General features: G+C 45.5%; 2 protein-coding genes and 1 long non-coding RNA gene across 4 annotated transcripts in view; 2 read left to right on the top strand and 1 right to left on the bottom strand.

Annotated features, from left to right (window-relative positions):
* The window catches only part of LOC105483209 (corepressor interacting with RBPJ, CIR1), a 46,967-nt gene extending 35,211 nt beyond the window's left edge, over positions 1 to 11,756 (top strand). Inside the window, 11 exon segments of the mRNA XM_011743935.2 lie at positions 7,757 to 7,798; positions 7,801 to 7,848; positions 7,851 to 7,863; positions 8,740 to 8,753; positions 8,756 to 8,825; positions 10,616 to 10,721; positions 10,723 to 10,804; positions 10,807 to 11,114; positions 11,116 to 11,167; positions 11,170 to 11,254; positions 11,256 to 11,756. Of these exon segments, the coding sequence (XP_011742237.2) occupies positions 7,757 to 7,798; positions 7,801 to 7,848; positions 7,851 to 7,863; positions 8,740 to 8,753; positions 8,756 to 8,825; positions 10,616 to 10,721; positions 10,723 to 10,804; positions 10,807 to 11,114; positions 11,116 to 11,167; positions 11,170 to 11,254; positions 11,256 to 11,310 (875 nt within the window). The 3' untranslated portion in view covers positions 11,311 to 11,756.
* Positions 11,757 to 19,457: 7,701 nt separating this feature from the next.
* Positions 19,458 to 24,994, bottom strand: LOC105483212 (Sp9 transcription factor). Its single transcript, XM_011743944.3, has 2 exons — positions 24,690 to 24,994; positions 19,458 to 23,686 (listed from the first exon to the last, which is right to left on the bottom strand). Exons 1-2 carry the CDS (start codon positions 24,708 to 24,710, stop codon positions 22,250 to 22,252), a joined length of 1,458 nt encoding a protein of 485 aa, XP_011742246.1. The 5' UTR covers positions 24,711 to 24,994; the 3' UTR covers positions 19,458 to 22,249.
* LOC139357149 (uncharacterized) lies at positions 22,256 to 27,224 on the top strand. 2 transcript variants are annotated; one of them, XR_011609873.1, is made up of 3 exons: positions 22,256 to 22,381; positions 25,879 to 26,263; positions 26,764 to 27,224. It is a non-coding gene; the product is annotated as an uncharacterized lncRNA (long non-coding RNA). The 2 variants fall into 2 exon arrangements; XR_011609872.1 differs by lacking the exon at positions 22,256 to 22,381 and adding an exon at positions 23,747 to 24,304.
* Positions 27,225 to 27,576: the final 352 nt, after the last annotated feature.

Here is a 27,576-nt window from a genome sequence, read left to right as displayed (position 1 = left end):
CCTTGGGAGACTGAGGCGAGAGGATCGCTTGAACCTGAGAGGGAGAGGTTGCAGTGAGCCGAGATTGTGCTGCTGCACTCCAGCCAAGGGAAGAGACTGAGACTCTGTCTCAAAAAATAATAGTAATAATAATGCTGACTTCTAAATACTTCAGGTTCATCACAGCACAAATGATTTTTTGTAGTCTAGGGCTGTGAATTAACTATTATTGCCAGATGTATCATCATTAAAATATTTGCATATAAATTAAGTTGAAAATATAAGTAGGCCGGGCGCGGTGGCTCACGCCTGTAATCCCAGCACTTTGGGAGGCTGAGGCGGACGGATCACGAGGTCAGGAGATCGAGGCCATCCTGGCTAACACCGTGAAACCCGGTCTCTACTAAAAATACAAAAAAATTAGCCGGGCGTGGTGGTGGGCGCCTGTAGTCCCAGCTACTCAGGAGGCTGAGGCAGGAGAATGGCGTGAACCCGGGAGGCAGAGCTTGCAGTGAGCCGAGATTGCGCCACTGCACTCCAGCCTGGGCGACAGAGTGAGACTCCGTCTCGGAAAAAAAAAAAAAAAGAAAATATAAGTAATTACGTATAAGTCATACATCTTTATATTCATTCTAGGCCAGGCACGGTGGCTCATGCCTGTAATCCTAGCACTTTGGGAGGCCAAGGCAGGTGGATCATTTGAGGTCAGGAGTTTGAGACCAGCCTGACCAATATGATAAAACCCCCATCTCTACTAAAATACAAAACTTAGCCGGGTTTGGGGGCTGGCACCTGTAATCACAGCTACTCAGGAGGCTGAGGCAGGAGAATTGCTTGAACCCAGGAGGTGGAAGTTGCAGTGAGCTGAGATGGCATCATTGCACTCCAGCCTGGGTGACAGAGCAACACTCCATCTCAAAATAAAAATAATAAAAATAAAAATAAAATATATTCATTCTGTAAGGCAAAGTTTCTAATAAACTGATTTTTTTTTACTAGCATACAATAAAGACAGTTTCATATTTCTTTGCCTTTGTGTACTTTGCAGACACATAGACTAAAATGAAATGTTTAATTTTTCCTTTACATTGTGTGTTTCAATAGACATCAGTTAGCTGTCTTCAGTATGAACTTGGGATAAGGGCAATAAGAAACCCTATTGTCTCCACCCTCCACTAAGATGAACTGGCAGTGTGTCAGGAAAATTCCCAGTATGGAGCAGTTTTATTACAATTCAGTACAATTGGTTCTTGCATAACCTTTAGAAAATCATACATAAAACATTCTCATCTATATAAATAAAAATCACCCACACACTTTATTAATAGCTTTCTTCACTTTTTCCCGGGTGTTATGCTGCATGTTCCTAATAAGCCCCTTTTTTTAGCTTTTTAAAAGGTAACTTTCTCTAAGCTTTCTTAAAAGAAAGGTTATGGTAATATTAGGAATCAAATATAAGTGTAAGATAATTCTTGATAAGTCCTATTAGACACAGATCTCCCTGTTGATCAATACTCTAGTGTCTAACTGTCCTTTTTACATTTAGTGACAGGGACTGGCTTATTCACTAGATATAGCCAATTTTAGGAAAGGAAAAGGGACAGAAGATTGTACTTTCATGGAAATAATCATATTTAATTTGTGATAATGTTTGAGGTTTATTTTAAAACCTTTTACAGTTATACTACTGTTAGTTTGGCTGCAATAAATACATGGGAAAGTGATTACAAGAACATATAAGCAGTCTGGGCCTCCTTTTTCTTTAGCCAGAAACATGTTTTCATTAGCTAGAAGTGTATTTTCAGGTATCATTTTCCTAAATCCAAACTTTACAAAACTTGCCATATACTCCCCCAAAGTATGTGGTATAAAATATCAAAATAATTTAATAGTAAGCCTCTAGACTTAACTACCAATTTATAGGAAATATAAGAGCTAGAGAAACATATTAAATGGCATCACTGTCCAGAATGTGGGAAATCTACAGGACAGATTACCCAATTTCTTTAACAAATGAATAACAGTAGGGAGGGGAAGTTAGATACGTGTTTTAGATTAAGAGATCTATAAATCAAATACAATATGTGGACCTTGTTTGTATCCTAATCTGAACAAACCAACTGTAAAAAGATACTTTTGAGACAGTTTGAGAAATCTGAATGTTGACTATTTGATGACATTTTAAAATTATCAATGTTGAGAAGCATAATAAAAGTATTGAGGTTGAGATTTTATTTACAATATTCTATGAAAAAAGAAATAAATTTGAAAGTAATAGATAAGACAAGAATGGCAAAATATTGTTAATTGTTGAAGCTATGTGATGTAGGTTTGCAGTTTCCCATAATATAAAGCTGAAACACACGATGAGAAGGGAAAAAAATAGATCATCACTGTAATAGAAAGCAAAACTAGGCCGGGCGCGGTGGCTCAAGCCTGTAATCCCAGCACTTTGGGAGGCCAAGACGGGTGGATCACGAGGTCAGGAGATCGAGACCATCCTGGCTAACACGGTGAAACCCCCGTCTCTACTAAAAATACAAGAAAATTAGCCGGGCGAGGTGGCGGGCGCCTGTAGTCCCAGCTACTCGGGAGGCTGAGGCAGGAGAATGGCGTGAACCCGGGAGGCGGAGCTTGCAGTGAGCCGAGATTGCGCCACTGCACTCCAGCCTGGGGCACAGAGCAAGACTCCGTCTCAAAAAAAAAAAAAAAAAAAAAAAAAAAAAAAGCAAAACTATATTGACTTTAGGGTAGCCATTTAGTTTCAGCCAACAGTGGCATTCTATAAATTAAGTACATAATGTGTTAAATTTGGGAGAGGGAGAGAGAGGCTGGTCGGTTGGTCTGTCCTTTCTTTCTTTCCTTCGCCTTCCCTTTCCTTCCCTTTCTTTCTCTTTCCTTCTTACCGTCTGTCTTTTTTTCTGTCTTTCTTTTGACAGGATCTCACTCTGTTGCTCAGGCTGCAGTGCAGTGGTGAGATCACAGCTCCTGTGTTCAAGTGATCCTCCTACCTCAGCTTGTCTAGTAGCTGGGAGTCTAGGCATGTGCACCACCACGGCCAGCTAATTTTTGTAGAGACAGAGTCTCACCATGTTGCCCAAACTGCTCTTGAACTCCTGGACTCAGGCGATCCACCCGCCTCTGCCTCCAAAAGTGCTGGGACTACAGGCGTGAGCCACTGCGCCTGGCCAGGAAAGGCATTTCTAATCAGCCTTACCCTAACCTACAACTCACTGCCCCCTTTTCTCCTATTTAATTGTAGGTGATAATGCATTGTTTGAAAAGAATGATGGGCCAGGCCAGGTGGCTCACGCCTGTAATCCCAGCACTTTGGGAGGCTGAGGCAGGCAGATCACGAGGTCAGGAGATGGAGACCATCCTGGCTAACACAGTGAAACCCCGTCTCTACTAAAAATACAAAAAATTAGCCAGGCGTGGTGCGGGCGCCTGTAGTCCCAGCTACTCGGGAGGCTGAGGCAGGAGAATGGCGTGAACCCAGGAGGCGGAGCTTGCCAGTGAGCTGAGATCATACCACTGCGCTCCAGCCTGAGCGACAGAGAGAGACAAAGTCTCAAAAAAAAAGAATGATGAACTTCGAATGGAGCAGATGGACCTAGTGTTTGCAGTGAAACACAAGTGTCTTTGCCTTCAGCTTTAGTCTCCCTCGTATGCCATTTGTGGCGTTCCCCTGGGACTGCCATACTATAACTGTGGAGTCAGTTGTATGACATTTCCTCATAGCCAGAACTTTTGAGTTTATATATTATTCTTTGATAAAATACCTATTTTGCAACAGGACATTCTTTTTTTACCTTTCATTGTTTTTGTTCTGTAAAAATGAATACTCTTGGCCGGGCATGGTGGCTCACGCCCGTAATCCCAGCACTTTGGGAGGCCGAGGCGGGTGGATCACGAGGTCAGGAGATCGAGACCATCCTGGCTAACACGGTGAAACCCCGTCTCTACTAAAAATACAAAAAATTAGCCGGGCGTGGTGGCGGGCGCCTGTAGTCCCAGCTACTCGGGAGGCTGAGGCAGGAGAATGGCGGGAACCCGGGAGTGGAGCTTGCAGTGAGCCGAGATCGCGCCACTGGAGATCAGGCCACTGCACTGCAGTCTGGGAGACACAGCGAGACTCTGTCTCAAAAGAAAAAAAAAAAAAAGAATACTCTTAGTGACTAGATTAAGCGCTTTACACACATAATTTTGTATGGCATAATTTACCTTCTAAGAATTTTTTCTTTCCTGAGACTCTGATTTCATGGTATTTTTCTAGTAGAGCCTGTGGTCTAATCAGAACATGGAACTGTACACAATTGGTATTTTGACACTTATCCATATCACAGCAAAGAGAAGTTTGTAAAATAAATGAATGTTGGAAGCAGTTTCTTCAGTGGACCTGCTTTTCTAAGTAGGGACGTTGGTTTGCATGCTGCAAAGGCTTGGCTGAGATGATCTAGAAAGGGGCCCTCACAAATCTGCATTTTAGAACAAATGCCCTCTTTCTGAATTCTCTAGTATTATTCTACCATAGCAAATTTAAGAATAAGCCAAACAATTTCTAAGATCCAACTCCAGCTATAATTGAAATTATTAAGGCACCATACATAAAAGTATTTTGCATTTGAACATATTTGTGTAATCTGTTTTATCAACATATCTGTAATCTATTGTATCAACTAAATTTTGAGTTCTCAAATGATCTGGAGTCATTTCTGTCAATGTAACTCTACATAGCCTCTGTCATAATTGAAAGTGTAAAGATACTTGCTAAATATATCTTAATTAAACCTGACTTGTTTCATCTCCTTTTAAACCTAGAACTTTAAGCCCAGAACTTTGGTTGATAGGAGAAGGTTTAAGTACAAAAAAAAAAAAAAAAAAGTAAATAAGACTGGATTATGAAAAGTATTACTACTGAGAGCATTTTTTTGAATTATGAAAAGTACCATGAGATAGTCATGGAAGTTGCATAGTGGCCAGGCACAGTGACTCACACCTGTAAACCCAGCATTTTGGGAGACCGAGGCAGGTGGATTGTTTGAGCTGAGGAGTTCAAGACCAGCCTAGGCAACATGGCAAAACCCCATCTCTACCAAAAAAAAAAAAAAAAATATATATATATATATATATATATGTTATATATTAAAAGACATAATTTCTTTATATAAGAAAGTTGAATAGCTACTGGTAAAAATAATAGTCTTTATTAAGTACTATTTGTCAAGCACTTTACTAAGCACTGTATTTGCAGTCATACATTGTGAAAGTGTGCTAAATTTATATACTACACAGAGTTTTTAGTTGGGGTTTTTGAAAAATGTAAATGCTAGAAGAGTAATGTTTAATAATCTGTATAGTCTCTGTAACACTGGGAAAATACATCATTTTCTTGAAGTAGTTGGAAGTACTTTTAAAGAAGGCACACTTTCTATAACATCTTATTAAAATTACCCATCTTGTGATGAAAACTGGTGAAATTAGTATAACCTCTCATGATGGCCAAGCTTTGTTACCCTTTACTGGAGTGGTTTTTATTCTAATTCTTAACAAGTTTGGTGTCTGAATTCATTTGATATCTAATAAAATTGTTGACACGGAAATGTAGTTTTGACACTTCAGAAGAGACATTTTCTACTTTATAATATTAAGTTCCTACATGAGAAATTTGAGAAGCCACCAAAGTAAACATTTTGTTATTCATTTAAAGCTCTTAATTGAGCTGGGCACGGTGGCTCACACCTGTAATCCCAGCACTTTAGGAGGCTGAGGCGGGCAGATCACGAGGTCAGGAGTGTGAGACCAACCTGACCAACATGGTGAAACCCCGTCTCTACTACAAATACAAAACTTAGCCGGGTGTGGTGGCAGGCACCTGTAATCCCAGCTACTCTGGAGGCTGGGGCAGGAGAATTACTTGAACCCAGGTGGCAGAGGTTGCAGTGAGCCGAGATCACACCACTGCACTCCAGTCTGGGCGACAGAGTGAGACTCCATCTCAAAAAAAAAAAGCTCTTAATTGTTTGAGCACTTTTATGCCATTTAGAGGCAACCAGTATTAATATTTAAAATTCAATTTTATTTAAGATTGTATTATCAACATTAGCCATCAGACTGAATAATTAAAGGGCCATTAAAGTAATACATAGGAATTAAAAATTTTGTATAGAAGAAAAATTAAATTAAAAACCCTCTTGGTTTGAAATGAAATATTAATGTAAGACAGGCGTTTTTGTTTGTTCTTAACTAAATAAGCCTTTTTTTCCTAAAACTATGACATCATTAATAGCTTCCCCCATACTCCAATAATAGACAGTTTTTTCCCATCATCTCCCTTGTACCTAGAGCAAACTTTCAGTTGTTTTTGACAATATGAATGGAATGGTAAAGCCTGGAAAGTCCAGTAAAATATATTATAACTGAGTTTTTCTCATCAAATTTTTAACCACATCTGCTATTGACAGGTAAACAAATTTTAACTGATTGCCTTTTGCTTTCCATGGTAACATGCAGGTGAGCGCGCAAATAAGTGGTAAAAGACCAATGAAGCAGTTCAAAGAAATAGACAAAGTAACCAACAAACTAAAGAACTCATTTCTGAATATTTTTCTATCCCCCTACCCTCCCTTATGAACTCCTTGTTGGCAGTAACTGTCTTATTCTTCCGTAAATGACAGACACATCAGCTGAGGTAGTTCATTTAAGCCAGTGTAGGTGATTTAGGGTGGCAACTTTAAATAGCTGCCATGAAATGTTGTCATTAGTTTGCTAGCAGCAGGGAAAACAAAATGAAACAGGAATATACAAAAGGAGGTAAAGAGTCTCTCTTACCTTACATAAACCTTATGTTTGAGGGTAGGAGGCAAACCTTTAAAAAAGTATATTAATTTATTTATTTAGAGACAGGGTTTTGCCATGTTGGCCAAGTTGGTCTTGAACTCCCGGGCTCAAGTGATCCTTCCACCTCGGCCTTCCAAAATGCTGGGATAACATGCATAAGCCACCACTCCCAGCCGAAAATTTTTAAAATTTATTGTTAGTTCATATTTGGGGACCAAAAATCTCACTTTTCAGTCTGAGATTTTGCAAAAATGGAAGTGTAGTGTCTTATAAAAAAATATAAAACATACGTACTAATAGCCAGCCTAAAACTGCCTGTTACCAGCCTAATCTAGTAATTAAAAATTTCAAAATCTGGGAATAAAAGCAAGATTAATTAAAGTACTTGGTGGTTACCCATAGGTGGTGTGTGTGTGTGTGTGTGTGTGTGTGTGTGTGCGCGCGCGCGCGCATGTGTGATTAGCAACCACATGGCAATGTATTCAGTATTGTTATTTGACAAATAAGGATGAGGAATTTTGATTTGGAAATGAGGATAATAAATTTCTCATGTACCTTTAAAAATATATCTTTTAAATGAACTCTTACTGAGAGAATAACTACTAAAAATTTAATTGTAGTTTTTTATTATAATATTTTGCTTTGATTTTATATTAAAAACTGCCAACCAGATAACATCTAAATGTATCTTTTTCAATATGACAAAGTTACATAAGAAGACTCCCCTTGCACGTAAAGAAAAATGCAATTATTTTCTATTCGAATCTCCAGACTGCTGTTTTAGAAAATCATATCTGATTATTTGCTCAGCAGAAGATTATTGAGTTGATTTAGCTGTGATTTTACTTAACAAAGCTTCAACTGCATTCCTACTGTGGAGTCCGAAAAAGGTAGAGAGATATAAATGATACATTCAAACTGTGATTTTTGTGAACAGGGCCATCGATGCACCCCTCGGAGCTAATAGCGGAGATGAGAAACAGTGGGTTTGCACTGAAACGAAATGTACTGGGGAGAAACTTGACCGCAAATGATCCATCACAGGTAATGATCTTTTTATCAGTAAGCTGAAAATGTCTATAAATCTAAATGTGATTGCTTGTGAATTGCTACTTAATGTTTTCCAATATGCATATATCCATAGGAAAGTAAGATAGAGCAAAGCAAATACCCAAAATGTATTTTGATTTGGCTTTATTATTTTAACCTAAATGAGAAATTGTTTACAAACCTGTATTTTAATAAATGAAACTGCTCCTCTGAGTTTATGTGGATAAAATATCTAACTGAACTGGTGATGAGGCTGTTGGTTTTTCCTTCCTGCTAAATTATCCGTGATATGACATTAAATAGAACCAATGGTTAGAAGTAGGTAAAAACCCCTAAAAATCGTAGAAAATATTTGAAACTTATTTATTTTATTAAACTATACATAGGTCCAGAAAATGATTGAGTTTGAAGGGCTATATTATTATATATTTGATAATGTGCTGTTGAAATTATAAAGGCTAAAATTGTGGATATTTTGACCTGCCTTTAAAACTCATTAAATTAAAAATTATATTTATATTTCATTAAATTAAAAATAAAGTATTTAAACTGGCAAGTGTTAACATTGAAGAGATAGAGAATGGAAGTCATGCTCTAAACATTTTCTCTGTGTGTGTCTATCATCCTTTTCCTGGAAGAGTTTCCTGATGCTGGCAAAGCAGTCATGTTAACCTCTTAGTGCTGTATGATCCACTTTGGCAGGGAGACTACAAAAAAAATGTTTAATTCCCTCCCATTTCCCAATCCAAAATACCGTATTCATCTACAGTGTGTCCCTGATACAAAACTTATTTATAAATGTTTTCTTTTTTATCTTATAACTACATTGTCTTGAAATCTAGCAATTTAATGATGTCTTTGTTGACTCAGGAGTATGTTGCAAGTGAGGGTGAAGAAGATCCAGAAGTTGAATTTTTAAAGTCACTAACAACCAAACAAAAACAGAAACTTCTCAGGTAATTTAAAAGTGTATATTTAATATATTTATTTTTTCCTTAGTATTCATCTCAGTATCGTATACAACTCTGATCCTAAGAGCTCATGAAGGTACTTAAACTGTGTATCACATTTATTGATTATTCTTCACCCATAGCTAATACAATTTTGTCTGTCTTTTCAGTAACATGGAAATTGTATACTCAGATGTAAGATTATATACTCAGATTATACCACAAAACTATTGCACTTTTCAGAACATTTTAGAATTATACTTATTTATAACTTTTACTTTTCAAAATAGATTTGTATGCATCTTCGCATGCAATTTGTTCTTAGGAAACATTTTTGGCCTTTTTTTTTTTTAATGTTTTGTAAAATCTTATGAGAATGCAGAAAGAATGCTTAAATTTAAGGTAAACGTGAATTTTGTTAAACAGACTACCTCCGAATTAAAGAATCCAAGAAATGTCTGCTGAGTCCAATAGAGGGAGCTCATGATGCTTTCAGTATGTAGAGTTTTGAGAATGGCTAGACAGAACCTAGAGACTTATTTTCAGAGTAACTCAAACATACCATATAAATAAGTTACTCCTCCGAGAATGTGAAGTACTCTTTAGAAATTCAGAACGTTTTAATAGGATTGTCCTAATTATTTATAAAACTAAACAATTGCCGGGCGCGGTGCCTCAAGCCTGTAATCCCAGCACTTTGGGAGGCCAAGACGAGCGGATCACGAGGTCAGGAGATCGAGACCATCCTGGCTAACACGGTGAAACCCCGTCTCTACTAAAAAATACAAAAAACTAGCCGAGCAAGGTGGCAGGCACCTGTAGTCCCAGCTACTCGGGAGGCTGAGGCAGGAGAATGGCGTAAACCCGGGAGGCAGAGCTTGCAGTGAGCTGAGATCCGGCCACTGCACTCCAGCCTGGGCGACAGAGCGACACTCCGTCTCAAAAAAAAAAAAAAAAAAATTGTTGAAAACAAGTATTAACTATATTATTTTATAAAAGTAATATTTCAAAAGTTTAATGTGTACTCTTAGAATTTCTGGAGAATATTCTTGAATTTTGATAATGTAATGTTGATTAATATTTACATACTATAAAATAGTACATAAAATTAATTTTTCATCTGATTATAGCTGTCTATTTGCTTTTATAGTAGTTCCAACTGATGTTACACACCTTTCGCAGACTTTCTTTAGGATGACCATTTAGAGTGCTATATAATTTCATATCAGTAAGAATTTAACACAAAAGTAGTCATTACTATTGAAGTATAGTCAGAAAATTGGCTTGATGCATTTTTTAAATTTAATGTATACATGCTTTGAATAATTTTAAAGGAAGAAAATGAGTTGTCATTTAGTAAACAATGCGTTCATATATGGATACGAGTTTTTTGTTTTGTTTTGTTTTTAAGACAGAGTCTCACTCTGTTGCCCATGCTAGAGTGCAGTGGCATGATTTTGACTCACTGCAACCTCTGCCTCCCAGGTTCAAGCGATTCTCCTGCCTCAGCCTCCTGAGTAGCTGAGATTACAGGCATGTGCCACCATGCCCAGATAATTTTTGTATTTTTACTAGAGATGGGGTTTCACCATGTTAGTCTGATCTCGAACTCCTGACCTTGTGATCCGCTCGCCTTGGCCTCCCAAAGTGCTGAGATTATAGGCGTGAGCCACCGCGCCCTGCCATGGATACGATCTTTAATAACTTCTAAGAAAATATATTGTTTGTTCGTAACTTACAGTTGATGAAATAGCTATTTTTCACACAGTCTGTTACTGTTTGTTTCCCAATTACAGGAAATTAGATCGACTGGAGAAGAAAAAAAAGAAAAAAGATAGAAAAAAGAAAAAGTTTCAGAAGAGCAGAAGTAAGCACAAAAAACATAAGTCCTCTTCTTCCTCCTCTTCCTCCTCCTCCTCCTCCTCTTCCTGTACTGAGACTTCAGAAAGCAGTAGTGAGAGTGAGAGTGACAATAAAGAAAAAAAAATAGAAAGGAAGAAAAGAAAGAAAAGCAAGTGTTCAGGGCATAACAACAGTGATTCTGAAGAGAAGGACAAGTCTAAGAAGAGAAAACTTCATGAAGAACTTTCTAGCAGTCACCATAACCGGGAAAAAGCCAAGGAAAAGCCCAGGTTCTTAAAACGCGAGAGTTCTAGGGAGAACAGCAAATGGAGCCATTCCGATTCTGACAAAAAGTCCAGAAGCCGTCATCATAGCCCAGAGAAGAGAGGCTCTGAAAGAAAGGAGGGGAGCAGCAGAAGCCATGGCAGGGAGGAAAGGAGCAGGAGAAGCCGGAGCAGAAGTCCTGGTAGTTACAAGCAAAGGGAGATAAAAAAACGGCCACAGCGAAGTCCCAGTGCAGAGCAAAGCAGAAGAAATGACACCAGAAGCCATGGCACAGATGTGTACAGAGGAGAAAAAATGTACAGGAGATATGCATACTAAAGTGACACAGAATGAGGCAGAAGTAGAGAAGAAAGACTGTATGTGACAATTACCTGGGAATAAAAATATCTCCACTTTTTTATTGAATACTTATAGCAAGGGCTAAATTATGTACTATTGTCTTTCTAATAAAAAAGCTCAATTTTAATTTTTCATCTCTGTACACTGTCAAGTACAAAACTACATGAGTACTATAAGAATGAATTTTGTAAATATTTGTAAGTAAGCTATTTTGGGGCTGTAGAAATATTTTCTGTTGGTAACTGTTTATTTTGCCCCATACCAGATAAAAACCGCATATAACTCTGTGACATTTTCTTTGTTCTGAAACATTGTTAAAAGAATGACAGTACATTGAATGGGTATAATTTAATTTTTTCAATTCAAATTTGTTATTCAAGGATTTGAATTTGCTTGAAGTGAATTGTAATCATTATCCAAATTCACTAGTATAAATTAAACAATGGATTAATAAATCTTTAAGACTTTTAAGCCCCCTTAACATTTTGTTCTATAGAATAAGCTGTTTACATTTGGATAATATTAGTTTTTTGTGCAGGTATAGAAGTTACCTCAAACTTAAAACAGTCCAGCTGGGCCAGGCACGGTGGCTTACGCCTGTAATCCCAGCACTTTGGGAGGCCCAGGCGGGCAGATCACCTGAGGTCAGGAGTTCGAGACCAGCCTGGCCAACATGGTGAAACTGCGTGTCTACTAAAAATACCAAAAATTAGCCGGGCATGGTGGCACTCGCTGTAGTCCCAGCTATTCGGGAGTTTGAGGCAGGATATTCGCTTGTACCCGGGAGGTGGATGTTGCAGTGAGCCGAGATTATGCCACTGCACTCTAGCATGGGCGACAGAGTAAGACTCCATCTCAAGAAAAAAAAAAAATTAGGCATGGCGGCATGCACCTGTAATCCCAGCTACTCAAGAGGCTGAGGTGGGAGAACTGCTTGAACCCAGGAGGAGGAGGTTGCAGTGAGCCAAGATCGCGTCACTGCACTCCAGCCTGGGTGATGGAGCAAGACTCCCATCTCAAAAACAAAACAAAACAAAACAAAAAACAATCCAACTATTAGCTTAACAGTTCTAGAGGTCAGAAGTTTGACATGGGTCTCACTGGGCTAAAGTCAAGGTGTCAGTAGAATTATGTTTCTTCTAGAGGCTCAAGGGGAAAATATGTTTGCTTGCCTGTTCCAGCTTCTAGATGCTGCCTGCATTTCTTGGCTCCTGGCCCCCTTCCTCCATTTTCAAAGCTAACAAAGAGGAGTCAAGTCCTTCTCAAATCTAATCATTCTGACACTTTGACATTCTGCATCCCTCTTCCAATTTTAAGTACCTTGTGATTACATCGGGCCCACCTGAAGAATCATGCAATAATCTCCCAATTGTAAGATCAATGTTAATTCTATCTGCAACTTTAATTCCCCTTTTCTTCGTAATGTAACATATTCACAGGTCCCAGGGGTTAGAATATGTACATCTATGAGGGACTATTATTCTGCCTTCCACAAATGGCCCTTCTATTACTGTCTTACAACTATTAAAGATTTTACTTCATACCTGGTTGATCCTGCCAGTGGTCGGCGGCGGGGGGCAGGGGGTAGATTTTCAAATGAAACAAACTACTTTGATATTTCACCAGTATAGGTATGTAAGGCATATTTAAATTTAGCTGCAAATTTTCCCTTGTGTTTCAAAGGATATGGTAAGGGAAAACTATAGAAAGAACTGGTACAAATCACAAGTAACACAGTTCCAAAAAACTTCACATCTTGGACACAAGTATTTTTGTTATCAGTGTTCTATATTTTTTAACCATCTGCTAATTAATACAAAACAAATATTGATTAGATGGTTTCGATAGTTGGCAGTCACAATTTCATAAATTCTACAAGAGAGTAACATTTTAAAGAAGTAAAACCACATCATCTGATATATATGTCTTTGCCTTGTCTGTGCACACACAGAAACAAATGTCCTCTAAGAAAAACTAAGTGAAGAGGTAAACAACCCTTGATTATTTAGATTTTTAAGACGAAGGGGGGAGGAACTTGAATTCCTTCCACAGTATTGTTTAATAACTTATAGCGCACCTCAAAGATCCCTTCTTCACTAAAAAAAAAAAAAAAAAAAAAAAAAAAGCATGCATTTGAAGTTGATAAAGACTGCTAATTTACACCTTGAGTTCATCAGTGTTGCAGTGATTATTTTCTATCTTCTGCCTTTTTAGACTTTATAATTTTTATAATGTCAAAACCTATGCAATACTACCTTAAAGGGTTTCTGAAGCAATATAGTGTTCATGAAGAGAAATGCTGAAATGCCTCCTGTAATTAAAAATGAATTAAATATGTTATTTCTTACACTTTTCTCATTTGACTCACACACCGTGGTCCACTTTTTTAATGCAGATGAGGTTGCTCAGGCTGGTCTTGAACTCCAGAGCTCAAGCAATCTGCCTGCCTCAGCCTCCCAAAGTGCTGGGATTATAGGCGTGAACCACCATGCCTGGCCAATGTGGTCCACTTTTAACTTTATAAAGTGACTGAGATTTTTTTTAGTCTCTGATTTAATTATCCTTATTGTTAGGATTGAGAAACTAGAAAGTACTGCCAAAAGCTCCAATATTTTTACCCATCTAATTCTGAGAAAAAATTTCCGTGTAGTTATGGAAGATGTTGATTTTCTGTCTGGTTTTCAGCCTTGGTCACCCAAGGGTGCTCCACAGCCCTAATGAACTACCATTCTAACTTTGTAAACTTAAAAACGGAAGAGAGGCATTTTCACACAAAATCATACCATGATAACAAACAGCTTTCAAGAGGCTTAGCTAATGTGTTCCACATACCCTAATGATGGGGAAAATAATTGGAAGTTACTTTTAAAATAAAAATATTGGACATGTAATTCTACTTTTGCTTTTTGAAATGTAAGGTAGAAACCAAGGAGATGAACCTCATAAGATAAACCTCATAATAAAAGGAATGTCTAGTATGTGTAGAGATTCCTCTCAGTACCTAAAACCCAAGAAGAATCCTCCACGATTAATGAATCTATGACTTAAGAACCCAAACAAAAGTCCTCAACGGGGATATTTTTTAGAAGACCAGCCTGGTGAAATTTGTCATTCTTACCTTAATAGAGAAGTTCCCTTAAAGAAATCTTGGCAGACTTACACGTTTCTTATTTATCCATGAGCCTGGAACTGCACGCGCATAGGACACATTTTGGAGGCATTTCTCCCTCTGCCTCCGCAGGGACTTTTCTCCTAACCTAACATTTAACATAACACTAGCAAATTAATTCCTGTAGGAGGTGCTGTCGATTTATAAATAACCAAGAAATATCAAGTTGCTAGGTTAGAACTTGTTTATCTGAACGTCTCCGTGGTAAATTAGTCATAATTTATTTTAATAAAGGCCAAAATGGGCAGAGGTTTCTGCAGCATAGTGGCAGGTCTGCTTACCTTGCATTATGAAGCGGAGATCTTGTTTTGAACCATAGGGCTGTAATCTTAAGAAAGCTTTTCATCCGAAAGGCTTGGAGAGACCTTTCTTGCTGTTCTTCCATGAGACTGCTTGCTCATAGTGAATCAAATCATTCCACGCTGCTGGGAGCAGGCGTTTCCCAGTTTTAATCACTGAACATTTGGTATGCTTTGGCATTGAAGCTCAAACAGTTCAAAATCCACCTGAGCCATTTCACTCTTCTCCTTACCTAATGACCACTGGGCCAAGACGCTGGTGGAGGCGGCTGCGGAGGGCCGCAGCTCCACACTCCGGTCCTAAGACCAGGAAGAAAGTAGCACTTTTAGCTTCAGCAGCTGAATGATATTTAAAAATCGTATTTAGGTTTTCTGAAAAAGAAAACCTCTACTATAGTTGTCATTTCTTGAAAAGAGATAAAAGCATGCAATACCTGCAGGCCTTGGGAGCATTCTCTGATCAAAAAGGCAAAAGGCCTTGAAAAAGTTGTGAGGAACAAGTCAGACCGGGGAAACTAAGGTTTGGGAAAGCGGGGGCTGCTGAGAGCTCTCCTACCTGATCGAGGCTCCTAAAATCCGGTTCCTGATGACGGGAAAGGAAGAGGTAACTCCACAGCACCTTCCCCCTTTCTCCTCCCTTCACGACACACTTAACATCACCCCCAGAATGCCCAGAATGTAACAATAATGACGAAGATGTGCGAGATGAACGCGGAGAGCTGCCTGGAATGAAAAGAAAAACACCCTCCGGCCCAAGCTGCCCCGAAGTCGCCTTTCTCCAGTCCCTCCGGCTTGAAGGGCTTTGCGAGGGGGTGGACAGAAGTGGAGGTCCGAGGGTTCCTGGACTGATAGAGCAGGGCTTCCCAGGAGGACGTCGCCCTAAACCTAAAGGAAGCCAGAATGGGGGGTGGGGTAGGGTGACGGGATGAATCCTGGCTGGGGTCGCCCCTTCCCATCTCGAGGCGACGCCCCTCTGCGTGCTCTGGTGGTTTCCTTCTCTGGATGCGCGTCTGGCAACCTTGCGAAAACACCCCAAACCGAAATGGGGAGGCCGAGAATGAGGGGGCGCACACCCTTCCTAGCAGATGCGCCTCCGGCGCCAGGAGGCCGCCCGACACCCGACCCACAAGGTGCGGCGGGGAGTGGTCGGGGCCGGCCCTCTGCGCGGCTCCCTGGCCCCCCGTTGGCCCAAGCCACCCCCTAGAAGCAATTCTCAGGCCTTTCCGCTGGGGGCCCGCCCGCCAAGGGCCCTGCCAGTCCCCGCCTAAGCTTGCCGGGCCTCGGGCGCAGCCCCCCGCGCGGGTCGGACTCGCCTTCAGCAGTTAGGAAAGCGAGCGAATTGTTCTGGTCGCTCGCGCTCCACAGGTGAAGAGGGCGCTTTATGAAGCTCTTGGGGCAAACATGAAGATATCAACTTTCGTCAGCAATCTGCAAGCAGAATGTGGACTGGGGGAGACACCCTGTCACTTTGCATTTCCTTTATAAATAAATGAATCAACCTGAAATCGTTACACGCAGGCAAAACAATGCAAAATCCCCAGTGTGAAATTCTAAAGGAAGAGAGTATAAGGGTCTTGGAAAAACTGGAACTCTTAGGGGCTGTGGTTTTCCGGGTCCTCGACAGCCGGCCCTGGAGGGACGTGTCCCCACGGACATTCTGAAACCCTTTCCTTAACTGGAGTTGCAAACACACAGTCTATATTTATGTCAACAATATATGGGGGAGGCATGTCTGTATATATTTACCTCATACATATTTCTATACACTCCAGCGTCTAGGAAGGGTGGGGGGTAAATAACACTGAACGGTTAAAATTATGGAGAAGGGATAATAACTGATTACTAATTTGAAAGTAAACAAACAGGTGACTTTTTCAGATCAAATTCCTCCTTGTATCGTTACAATAAATATCTCTGAAGGAAGCTCTCTATTTATGTTGTCATTGATTAATTCTTCACTACCTCATTTGATTTCGATTTAGAACGATTTGATTCTAATTTAATTAGCATGTAATTTGGATGTACATAATTACTGTAATTATGACATTCAGGTAAGGCAGCTTTAGGCTGAAAGGCAATTTCAAATTTTCTAGCAACCTACTTTGTACTGGGAAATGGACAAGGACTTTGCGCCCTGCTATCCAAGTAGTAATTAGCACATCTTTGAAATAGGCAGTGCGGCGGGGTTTGTATTAAAACAGCAAATACAAACCCAGCCGAGTTACCCGCCGCAAAGGTGGCTGCGAGTCCCCGGAAACGCGCTGCTGCTCCCCGGCGAGAGTTCAGGGAGCCCGGCACCCAGGCGCCTCGGCCGGGCTTTCGCGGCTGCGGGTGACGGCGCCTCCGCCGCCTCGGGCGCAGGGTTTGAAGGTGTCGCTTTTTAAATTAAAATACAATAAATATGCGCTGGGGAGGTGGGGGGCACAAAAATGGAGGAGGAGGAAGTCACTCCACCTAGTCCGAAGACGGGTTGGGGTCAGGGAGACAGTGGACTGGAAGAGGACGGAAAGGGGCGGCGGGGGTAGGACGATGCACTGAGAGGAGAGAAAATTGGCCAACGCGCCCAACTGTTACCCGATTTCAGATTTGGGTTTCAAAGGGAAAAGGAGAGGACAAAAGGGGTCGTTTTGCTCCGGGAGGATGTGCGCACCCTTCGGGGAGGCCTGGAGCTGGGCATCTGGGGGCTTCTCGCCGCCCTCGGGGGCCCTGCGCGCCCGACCCGGCTCCTGCCTGCCCAGCCGCCCCCCCGCGCCCCACTCGGGCTGGGGTGTCCGCCGGAGGACGAAGGCGAGGCAGAAGGCTGCTCTGGCCCGCCCCGGGTTGGGGCTGCGAAAGCAGCGGGTCCTTGGCCTCCCTGATTGTCCACTGGAGGGTGGTAGGGTGGGATGGTTTGGTGACCTGTTTGAATCGGCCTGGTTCCAGCCGGCCCCGGATAGTCCACGCGGGCCTTGCCCGGGAGCCGCGGATGCAGAGTCGTAGGGGTCTGCGTCCACAGCTGGATCCCCACATCCTGGGGTCCACGTCGCTGCCGACAACGCTTCAGCGCTCTCAACTTTAAGTTGGAAGACCCTGAAGTTGCCTTGAAAAGGATGTTAAATGCGACAATTCTAAGACCAGGGCCAACCGGTCCTTACTTTTGTTTTGTTTGGATTTTCAGTTAGCACGTTCCAGAAACGACCCTTTTGCCCAGAAGCCACTGCCAAGTAGTGCTCCCCACCCCCAATAGCAGGGTTCGTTCCCCGCTGGAACGCAAACCCTCGCGTTTCTTCGCAGGATCATCTTGGTTGCTGCTGCTCGCGGCAAAAGCCGGTCTCCACACGCTGACAGCCGCAAGCCAGGCAGGCGGCGGCCTTCCCGCCTCGGAGCTCTAGGTGGCGCCAGCGAGCCGCACTCGCCAAGCTCCTCTTATGGGAATCAAGAGCTACTGTCAAACATAAAAGCAAATCAGAGTTTTCAGTTTTTTTAATGTGTTAAGAATGTTATTCCTTAAGAAAATTTGTAGCTAAATTATTCTCACTTAAAATAAACACTTAGTATACCAATTACACAAATGGGCGGGATTTATGTGAGATTTACTTCATCTGCATTTTTGTAGTGGAAGAGAGCCTTGGTGAATACAGATAATAGATGCAAATAAGATTAGAGTTAAAATAAATAAAGTTTCCATCCGAATAAAAAGAAATTCAATTTTACACGACGTGTAACCATTTGACGGAAGGTCCAGACACGCCATTCAGGTGCACAATCTAATCTCGTCAAAATAATGTTGTTTCCCTCCTCGAGGAAAGAAAATCTCTTTCTTTTCTTTTTCTTTTTCCTTGTCAGGTAGAATCCAATTCATTCCAAGGGGAGAAAACTGGTGTCAGAAAAGGAAACGCCGGAGGATGGTGCGGATCGTGGCTGGGTGGGCGCAGGGCGGAGGAAAATTTGCTTTTCGTTCCTCTGTTGCGCTGGAAGCTAAGGGACAGGAAACGCCAGGAAAACTGGGGGACTCGAAATCGCACTGCCCTCACCCGGGCCCGGGCCCGACTCTGCGCCCCCAGGCCGCGGCCCCCATCCGCGCGGACCTCCAGGCCGCTACCCACCTCTGAGTTTGGGCCCTTGGCCACCGCCTCCAGCTCCTTCTGGCCCCTGAGCCGGAGAGGCACAGGGCTCTAGGGCCCCGAGGTGGCCCTGGGGAGGCGCGGACCCACCGCAATTGGGGACCGAACTCGTGTTCTAACTGGGGGGCTCTCGCCTCCCACGCGCGCTGTCTCCAATTTGGTCAACCCCGGCCGGCCGGTCGCCACCCGCTCAAGTCAAGGTTCCCCGTGCCTCCAAGGGCGCCTAGGGCTGGGGGGAGGCCAGGCAGGGGGCCTAGGCCCTCTTTTCGCCTGTTGGCTTCGGCCGGGGCCCCCGGGGCCCCGCTCCCTCTGGGCTCAGGTTCCGTGGGCTGCTGTCTCCCGGCTGGACGCTCGGGCCGGGGCAGCCGACCGCGGCTCCCAGGAGCCTGGGTGATGGACGTCCGCTGACCCGCGGGGCAGAGGCAGCGCTCACAGGCCTTGATCACTGGCCTGCGGAGGGAGCCGCGCGGCCAGCGGGACCTGCACAGCCGGGCCCTTTGATCTGCCTTTATTATCAACGACAAACAAAGCTGCTTGGGCCCGACGCCCGGGCGCCCGCGTTCCTGGGGAGACCCACCACACCCTTTACCCCGCGCCGCCAGCCCGCGGCCCCCAAACGCGCCAGGCACCCTCTGGGCCTCCAGTGCTGCGGCCCGAAGCCCCTCCAGGAAACGTGCCCCTACCAGCCGGCTCTCCAGAAGACCATCCCCCGACCAGAGGCGCTTAGGGAGTGGGGGATTCCGGTTATGAACAGCTTGATCGGGGAGAGAAAAAGGCCAAAGTGAAGAAAAACTCCAGGAAGAAGAGCGGGGCAGCCTGGCTGCCGGGAGCTTAAGAAGGAGAAGGAAGAAGCCATTGAATGTCACGCTGCAAACTCCCTGCTGGGGAACTTCGTTCTGTTTTATCGCTACTTTGCGACTTGGTGTTTCAGAACAGTTTCCGAGAAAACATTTTGATGATTGTTAATAACAAGAATTTATTTTTTCTTTCCTAAAAATCAAAACCTTCGCTCAAATTCCCAAGGTGGACAGTAATCAAAAATGGAAAAAAAATTATGTTGGTGCTGACTTCGCTTGTATTTCCTCTTGTGTGGGAAGTCTTTTAGAAATATTTTTATCTGTAAATATGTGCTTTATTTTCTAAATTAAAATTTTTTCGAATTGCGAAATTATCTCATTTACCAATTTTCTTTTTGTCTCTCTCTCTTTTCTCCCTCTTTTAAACTGGGGCTGTTAAGTTGGTGGTCAGAAGACAAAGAGAGTGAAAATAATTTTCATTTCAATAATTGCCTTCTGGTCAATTTAACTGTGCCTTATTTTGAAAGAGACTGTCTAAATGAGATTCCTGTCCCAAATGTGTTCCCAGGCCTGATCCCAGCCTTTAATTATTCCCGAGTTTTTTTCTTCAGAATAAGACGCCGCACTGAGTAATCACAAAGAAGTCAGAGAGCATCCTTGAACCTTTTCAGAAGCAGCGCCACTGATATTCAAATAACCTGCGAGGGCCATTTGACGGCGCGGGGACCTAGGCATTTCCAATTCACTATTTGCATAGATCAGCCGTCTTTGAAAAGGAAAGGAGCAGTTGTCTTCCATAACATTAAAAAGCCTAGTTATCAAATCAAGTGCTTAGTTTGGGGGCTTTTAAAACGTTTACATTTTATCTCAGGTTGCCCTTTACCGTTTGACATGCAAATTTGGTGCAGTTAATTTAGACAATTAAAAAGATCTTCAAGGGAGCTTTGTCACAGAGAATATTTGGAGTTTTCCCCGCGGACCAGCTGAGATAAAGTTGGCCAGAACAAATGATGTCTAGGAGATTAATTAGATATTTGATAAGACATGAATCCCTAATAAGGGAATACAAGGCACAGGGGGCTGCTGTGTGCTCTAAGTCAAAATTAATAACATTTAACAAGATTTTCATTTAGGCATGAAATGTCTTTTCCGGGGTATTGACTCTAGCGATTTATTCCCTTGAGTTGCCTTCCAACATACAGGGCCTTGGGAGCTAAAGACTTCTTTTTTAAAAGCGTTTTCCTTTCACAGATTGTTTTTAAATCACTTTTTAAAAACAAACAAACCCACCAGAATTTTCTCTGACGCCTCCCAGAGGTTTAGGCACCTCCTCAGTTAAAGCTGCCAAGGACCTTTGCATTCTTTAGGCGCTCCAGAGTTTTAAAATGTCACCTTTTGAGAGCCTTCACATTAAGCAATGCAACTACACGTCCTTATAACCCAATTTAATTTATGCTGTTGATATACAAATAAATAATTTTGACTTCTCAAAAACGTATATGTAGTATGGCTTTTATAACCCACATAAACTTTACATTACCTACAACTAACATTAAAGGAATTTTTTCCCAACCGAAAAAAAATATCGACCCACGAAAAGGTTACTGAGGGGGAAACAGGATTTTTAAAAAAGGAAATGTATTGTTCAGAGTCCTTTAATAATACCAAAATGAAAATATGATGTCAAGATTTTCTTCATACAGATAAACGCATTTAATTTCTTTAGATGACCTTAACTTACGTGTTTGTGAGTGAAATGATAACTCAACATTTTAAATATCTTTTACATATATACTGACTTTCACAAAGTGCATCAGAAAATTAAAAAAACTCCCTGAATTTCAGGGATTCACCCAAAAAAACTCTATTCGAATGAACATTTACAAGAAAATAAAAGAGAACACAATATTTTGAACCCTATTTATACAGATGTTATGAAATACAGAGAAACTGTCGCTAGACTTCCAGTTTAATTTCTCACCTTAAGCCTTTCGATGCTTCCTTTTTTGGGAAAAGTCTCATTGTAAGTAGACATCAGGCAGGACTTGGAGCATTTTATATATAATATAATCCACACAAAGGGTGTTTTTATCGGTCCCGTTTGTTTTCAAATGTTCTGACAGTCCTTTGCTGGGTGGTGGCTTGTTTTTGAGAAAAGGAAAGAGACGGGTGTTGGAGGGAGGTGGATAGTGGGCAAAGAGGGAGCCTTTCTATGTATTGCTCTTCGCTCGAGAAGTTTGGGCGAGTGGTATGTGTGTGCGCGCGCGAGTGTGCGTGCTTGTGGTTGCAGGTCTCCGGTGTATGTGTACGTCTGGGAGTACGGTTTTTAAAGTGTTTGTGTCGGAGGATGGTTCGCTTTTGTTTCCGGACCACGCATTCGATTCTCATCCGGGCGCGGAAGGCGGAGGGGAGCTCCTCGCACGGCGGGCGAACCGCAGCCCGGGAACCCTGAGCGGCTCCACCTCGCGCCCAGCCGGGGCCCCGGGGGCGTCACTGAAGCCCCTGCCCTCCCATCCCCCGCTCTCTCGCCCTCCGAACCTCTCGTTCGTTCTCGGTGTCTCTACTCGCTCGCGTGCTCGCGCCTCTCGCCCGGCCTCTAAGAGTCGTTGGGGCCAGACGCTGCTTCCTTGCCTCCCGAGGAGGCCGCCGCCGCCGCCGCCGCCGCCGCCGCAGCCGCTGCCGCTGCCGCCGCCCGGGCGGCACTGACGCCGGAGTCATGCAGGATGAGGTCGGGGGATTCGGAACGGGGCGTCTCCAGGTTGCTGGCGTCCGTGTCACTGTCGCTGCCCTTTTTGCCCCCGCCGCCCCCGTTGTGCGTCTTAATGTGTTTGCTCAGGTGGTCGCTGCGCATGAAGCGCTTGTTGCACACAGGACAGGCGAAGCGCTTCTCGCCCGTGTGAGTCCGCAGGTGCCGCTGCAGCTCGTCCGAGCGCGTGAAGCGCTTGCCACAGAAGAGCCAGTTGCACACGAAGGGCCGCTCGCCCGTGTGCCAGCGCAGGTGCGCCTTCAGGTGCGACGTCTTCCCGTACACCTTGCCGCAGCCCGGGATGTGGCAGCTGTGCAGGCCCTTGCGCCGCAGGCTCGCCCCGGCCGGGCCCAGCCGCTCTGCCTCCTGGCAGTTGGGGCAGTCGCAGGTGGCGCGGCCCGAGTAGCGGCGGGCAGAGCGTGCTGAGCTCCCCCCGGCGGCGGCGGCCGCGGCGCCCGAGATCATGGCGCTGGCGGCGGCGGCTGCCACGGCGGCGCTGGAGTCCGAATAGGAGGGCAACACCGGCTTGAAGCCGTCCTGGGCCAGCAGGTGCTGGCTGGTGGAGAGCAGGTGCGAGGCGGCGGCGGCGGAGGAGCCGAGACCCGTGGAGCTGAAGGCCGAGTGCGTGAGGGAACTGAAGTCGGGGTTGTAGGTGCCCAGCTGCGAGTGCAGCGAGGCCTGGGGGGCGCCCGAGTGCAGCGAGCTCTGGAGCCCCCCAGCGGGGTTCTGCACTTCCAGCCACGACCCCGGGCTGCTGTGCACGTCCCACCACGACGACGCCGCGCCGTTGGTCACCTCGCCGGCCGCCAGCGTCGAATGGAAGCCCGACTTGTACCACGACTCGTACGGGTGCGCCATGCCCACGCGCGGGTACAGGCCGTCGGCCGCCGTCGTGTGCACCTTGGAAATGAAGGCCGACTGGCCACCCGCCTCCTGCGGGGACACTCCGGCCGCTGCCGCCGCGGCAGCCGCCGAGTTGGAGAAGAGGCCGCCGTAGTCGCTGCTGAAGGCGGACGACGTGGGCGACGTGGAGGCCAGGCAGAAGGCGCTGTTGGCGGCGCCCGAGCCGCCCGCCAGGCCGCCCGAGCCACGGCCCCCGGTGGCCACCGCGAAGCCCGAGAGGCTGGAGCCGAGGTTGCAGCTGGACGAGGAGCGCTTCCAGGGGTGAAAGCCGCCTTTGGCGAAGGCGCTCGACTCCGGCAGCGTCGTCAGCGGGCTCGTGTTGCCGATCTTGTTGCAGGTCGCCGCTAGCATGGCCAACGGGGTCGTTCCGAAGCGCGGCTCTTCCTAAAGTGGGTAGGATGGGGGAGGGAGCAAGGAGGAGGAGGGCAGGAGGAAGTGGGGAAGAAAGAAAGTGCACCCGTGAGCAGCCTCGTCCCCTGCGGCTGCTCCCGGGGGGGCCCTAGCTCCCCGCCTCGCGCCTCCTCCCCACGCGCCCGCGGAAGAGTCACCGCACCGGGCGCGGGACAGTGGCCATCACCGCGGCGAAGGTCCGGGGGCCGGAAAGTTGCTCTTCGCTGAGGCTGTAAATCAAGGATGCCTCCGTGTTCCCCGCCTCAGTCGCTGCAACCCTGACTACAACCGGACTTGGGTTGTCGCGGTAAACCGGCTCCTCTCCCAGAAGACCCCAAGTCGCCCTTCGGGGTGACGCGCGAAGGTAAACACAGAGACCAGAGACAACAAACACCGGGCGAGGGCGGAGGCGGCCGAAACAGCAGCCAGGGACGGGCGAAACTTGCAGCACTCCCAGGGTGGCTACGACTTGACTTTTCTTTTTTAATAGAAAACGTTTGGTTTTAAAGTTTACACACACACAAACACAGCGATTATGAAAACAACAATCCGAGGATAAGCGGCCAGAGACGTATTTTCAAAGTCACGGGCGAACCGGGGAGCCGCGGAAATGTAAATATTTATTAGCGTGACTAGATGGACTGCAAAACGATTAAGACTGTTTTCTGGAAACACCACTGTCGCATAATTGCAACAAAATCCCCAAAGCAAGGCGGGGGGTGGGGTATAAATCACGAGGGGAAGAAAAGAAACCTCTAGCTTTTCTTTGAAACCAAGTAAAAAAGGACTTCATTAAGAAGGCCTTTTCTTGCAAAGGCATCTGCTGGGTTCCAAAAACTTGGGGAAAAAATCAGTCCCAGAAATGTGGCAAGTGCTAATAGAAGCTGAAGCTGCAGTCCAGCAGCAACAGTTTCTCGGGAGCCGCAGACCCCAGAAGCCATAACGAAAAATTACTCCGGTTAAAACAAGCAAATGTATTGCCGCGCTTGCGACTTACCCCGAGTATAGACGTGGCCATAGCAGGTCTCTGGCTGCGCAGCGAGGCTGGGAGCGGGGCTGAGCCTGGCGGCTGCTCGGAAAAACTGCTTGGGTCCCGCGCGGCTCCCGTGTCCCCGCGCTCGCGCCGAGCGGACTCCGGGCTCCCGCCGGCTAAACTCAGCCTAAGTGCGAGGAGCACCCGCTTTGAAGTGCCGCTGGCTGCGCCTCTCACCCAATGAGGGCGCAGGCAGAGCAGACGGGAGCTGCCCCGCAGCCAATCAGACGCGCCGAGGGGCCCGGGCCCGGGCTCCTGGCGCGTGCCAGTCAAGTCGGCTAGCTAGGGCGGCGGGGGTGGAGGGGAGTAGGGGGGGATACTTGGGTGGGGGGCGAGGGCGGGCTGGGGACTGAAGAAATTACAGTGCAATTAAAAATTTGCACACACTCACGCACCAAGCCAGGTTTAAGTACCAATGAAACCGGGCCACAAGCACCCCCACACACACACACACAAACCACCCCGAGATGTTGCAAGTTAGGGCTGACAGTCCTACTCGACTCCCCACTTGTAGGAAAGGAGGCAGGAGAGGAGGAGACACCCAGGCACAGCCCGCACCAGCAGGGCCCAAGTGGAGACGGAAATGTCAGCCCTCACTTTGTGTGTCCAGGCTCTTGCCTACAGAACACAACTTCAGCTTATATCTATCATTCTTGCTTGGGATTTTTTTTTAAAAATCATTTTCGTGTGTCTTCTACCCAATTCCTTATTCCACTAGATTCAATGTTACTCTCACAGTTATACTGGGGAGGGGGACACGAAGGGACAGTTCCTCCGAGAGGAGCGAAATAGGCCTCTCTGTACAGATCTACATCCACAGATTTGTTGGGAGGGCCTGGAGCCTGCTGCATCCCGCCATTTCCCCCCAGCGGTGTAAGTGACTTCCTAATTGTCGCTCTGGCCTCTGACCCGGGGGGTAATACAAGTGCCACTCACGCTAGAGGCTTCTGGTGGTAATTGAGGGCACCCTTTGTACGGTTTCGCCAGCGCTAAGATACCAGGTTAACCCAGTTGTCAAATATGACTAAACAGTGGGATGTGCTGATTATCTGCCGGGTTTTGCTGGGGGCTGGCGTGGGGGTGGGAGGCATCAGCCCATACAACACGCTGCACGAAGCCGCTTATTTTCACATTGTAACAACTTTGGAAACAGAGACCGGCGCGAGCGGCGTCCGCCCCCACCTCCACCTCCGCTGAAGCTGCAGCTTGCTCGGCTGTTTGTTTAACCCGGTGAAGATTTGCATGTCGCGTTTCATCCTGGAGTGGAATTTTCTTGTCCCAGCTCCAGCCCACTCCCACTCCAGACTGCCAAGGCCTAGAGTTTCGTCTGTAAGGCAAGTGCGCCGTGTTAAGAGGTGGGGTCCCCCTTACTGCCCTGCTTTCACGGACGTGCCCGAGAAATCTCTCCAGGATTTTCACCCGGGAAGGCGGAGGACCAGGCCACACGTGGGCGCCCCCACATTTTGCAGGCTGGAAGCATCCTGAAGTCCTCCCTGGACCTTGTCAGTGTGAAAAGAGGTGTCCTCAAACAGACCAGGGTGCGTCTTCGAGTCCCCCAGCAACCGCTGAACTGCTTGTTTTTCTCTTTCTGGGCCCCGCTTTCTCTTTCTTCTCCAGGGTAACCAGAAGCTGTTTTTGAACCAGGAATACCAGCGCCCTCGGGCAGACCTGGGCGCTGGTTTTAACATAGCACACTCCCCACCAAACCCACACCCTGCTTCTTAGGAAAAAAAAAAATTAAACTACCAACCCCAAACCCTCGAGTGCAAACGATGGGTTGTCGCGGAGCGGGTGCAAATGACAAGGATGTGGAACTGTGCCACCCGTGTTTTCTCTCCTCTTTTGCAAGATCTCTTGACCTAAAAGTACGACCAGAGTGGCACTGCTCTCGGCCCTGTGATGGAGCCTGGGTGCGTCTTGGCGCACTCCGTGGGTGGGGAGGGCTATGAGGGTCGCTTTCTTGGATTCCTGTTAAAATACTTTGGCTCAGAATGGTTTTTTTTCTTCTTCTTTTATTTTTTTCTCTTTTTTGTTTAAGGTGGCGAAAGCACCAAGGAAATTATGACAGAGAAAGAGAAGGGACAGAGGAGAAGAGAACGAGAAGGCTCGTGTGGCTGTCAATGAAGTGCTCTGCCCTGGGAGACTGTAGTGGAAATGGGGGTGGGGAGGTGTGAAAAGTCCCTGGGGGACGCGGGGTGGAGGGTTGAGGAGAAATCAGACCGCCTAGACGAGCCGGAAAGCCCAGCAGGGGGACCCGGGGGCCGTTCCCAACAGGTGACTTCTGCCCTGGAAGAAGACAGTGGTTCTCGGCTTCCCATAGAGTCTCCGCGTGGATTTACTAATAGAGGGATTGTTAAGTGGCAGCGAGGCGTTTCCGACTCACCCTGTGCAGCCCGGGGAGGAGAAACGCCAAGATTTCCCCCGTCCACCTCCTCCCCCACCCCCAACACACCCTCTCCTTAAGGAAACCTGACAAAGTAATAAATAAGACAATCCGAAAAGCCACTTAGCACTAGTGACATTTTCAAGCCAACCATTTAAAACAGTTCTCGCAGACACCTCGGGCTCTGGCGCCCTGCTCGCCTTCCTCTTCTCCTCCTCCCCTCGGGTCCCCTCCCCTCCCCCTCCCGCCGTTTTCCCGTAGTTCCAGCTGTCCGACTCTAGACGTGGGCACTCGCATATTCCTTTAGATGCACGCGTCTGCATCACAATAAAAGTTAGGGAAATCTTCCAAACGAACGCAGGCAAACACCCGGGCCACTTCAACTCTAAGGTGGGGCCCCAAGGAAATCTTTCGGAGGAAGTCCAGATTTTTTTCGTCTGACAGATTTTTTTCATCCTCTAAAAAAAT

This window comes from Macaca nemestrina, chromosome 11, assembly GCF_043159975.1.
Source record: "Macaca nemestrina isolate mMacNem1 chromosome 11, mMacNem.hap1, whole genome shotgun sequence".
NCBI lineage: Eukaryota > Metazoa > Chordata > Mammalia > Primates > Cercopithecidae > Macaca > Macaca nemestrina.
Note: the sequence above shows the minus strand (reverse complement) of the source record. Positions and strands in the feature narration are given on the sequence as shown.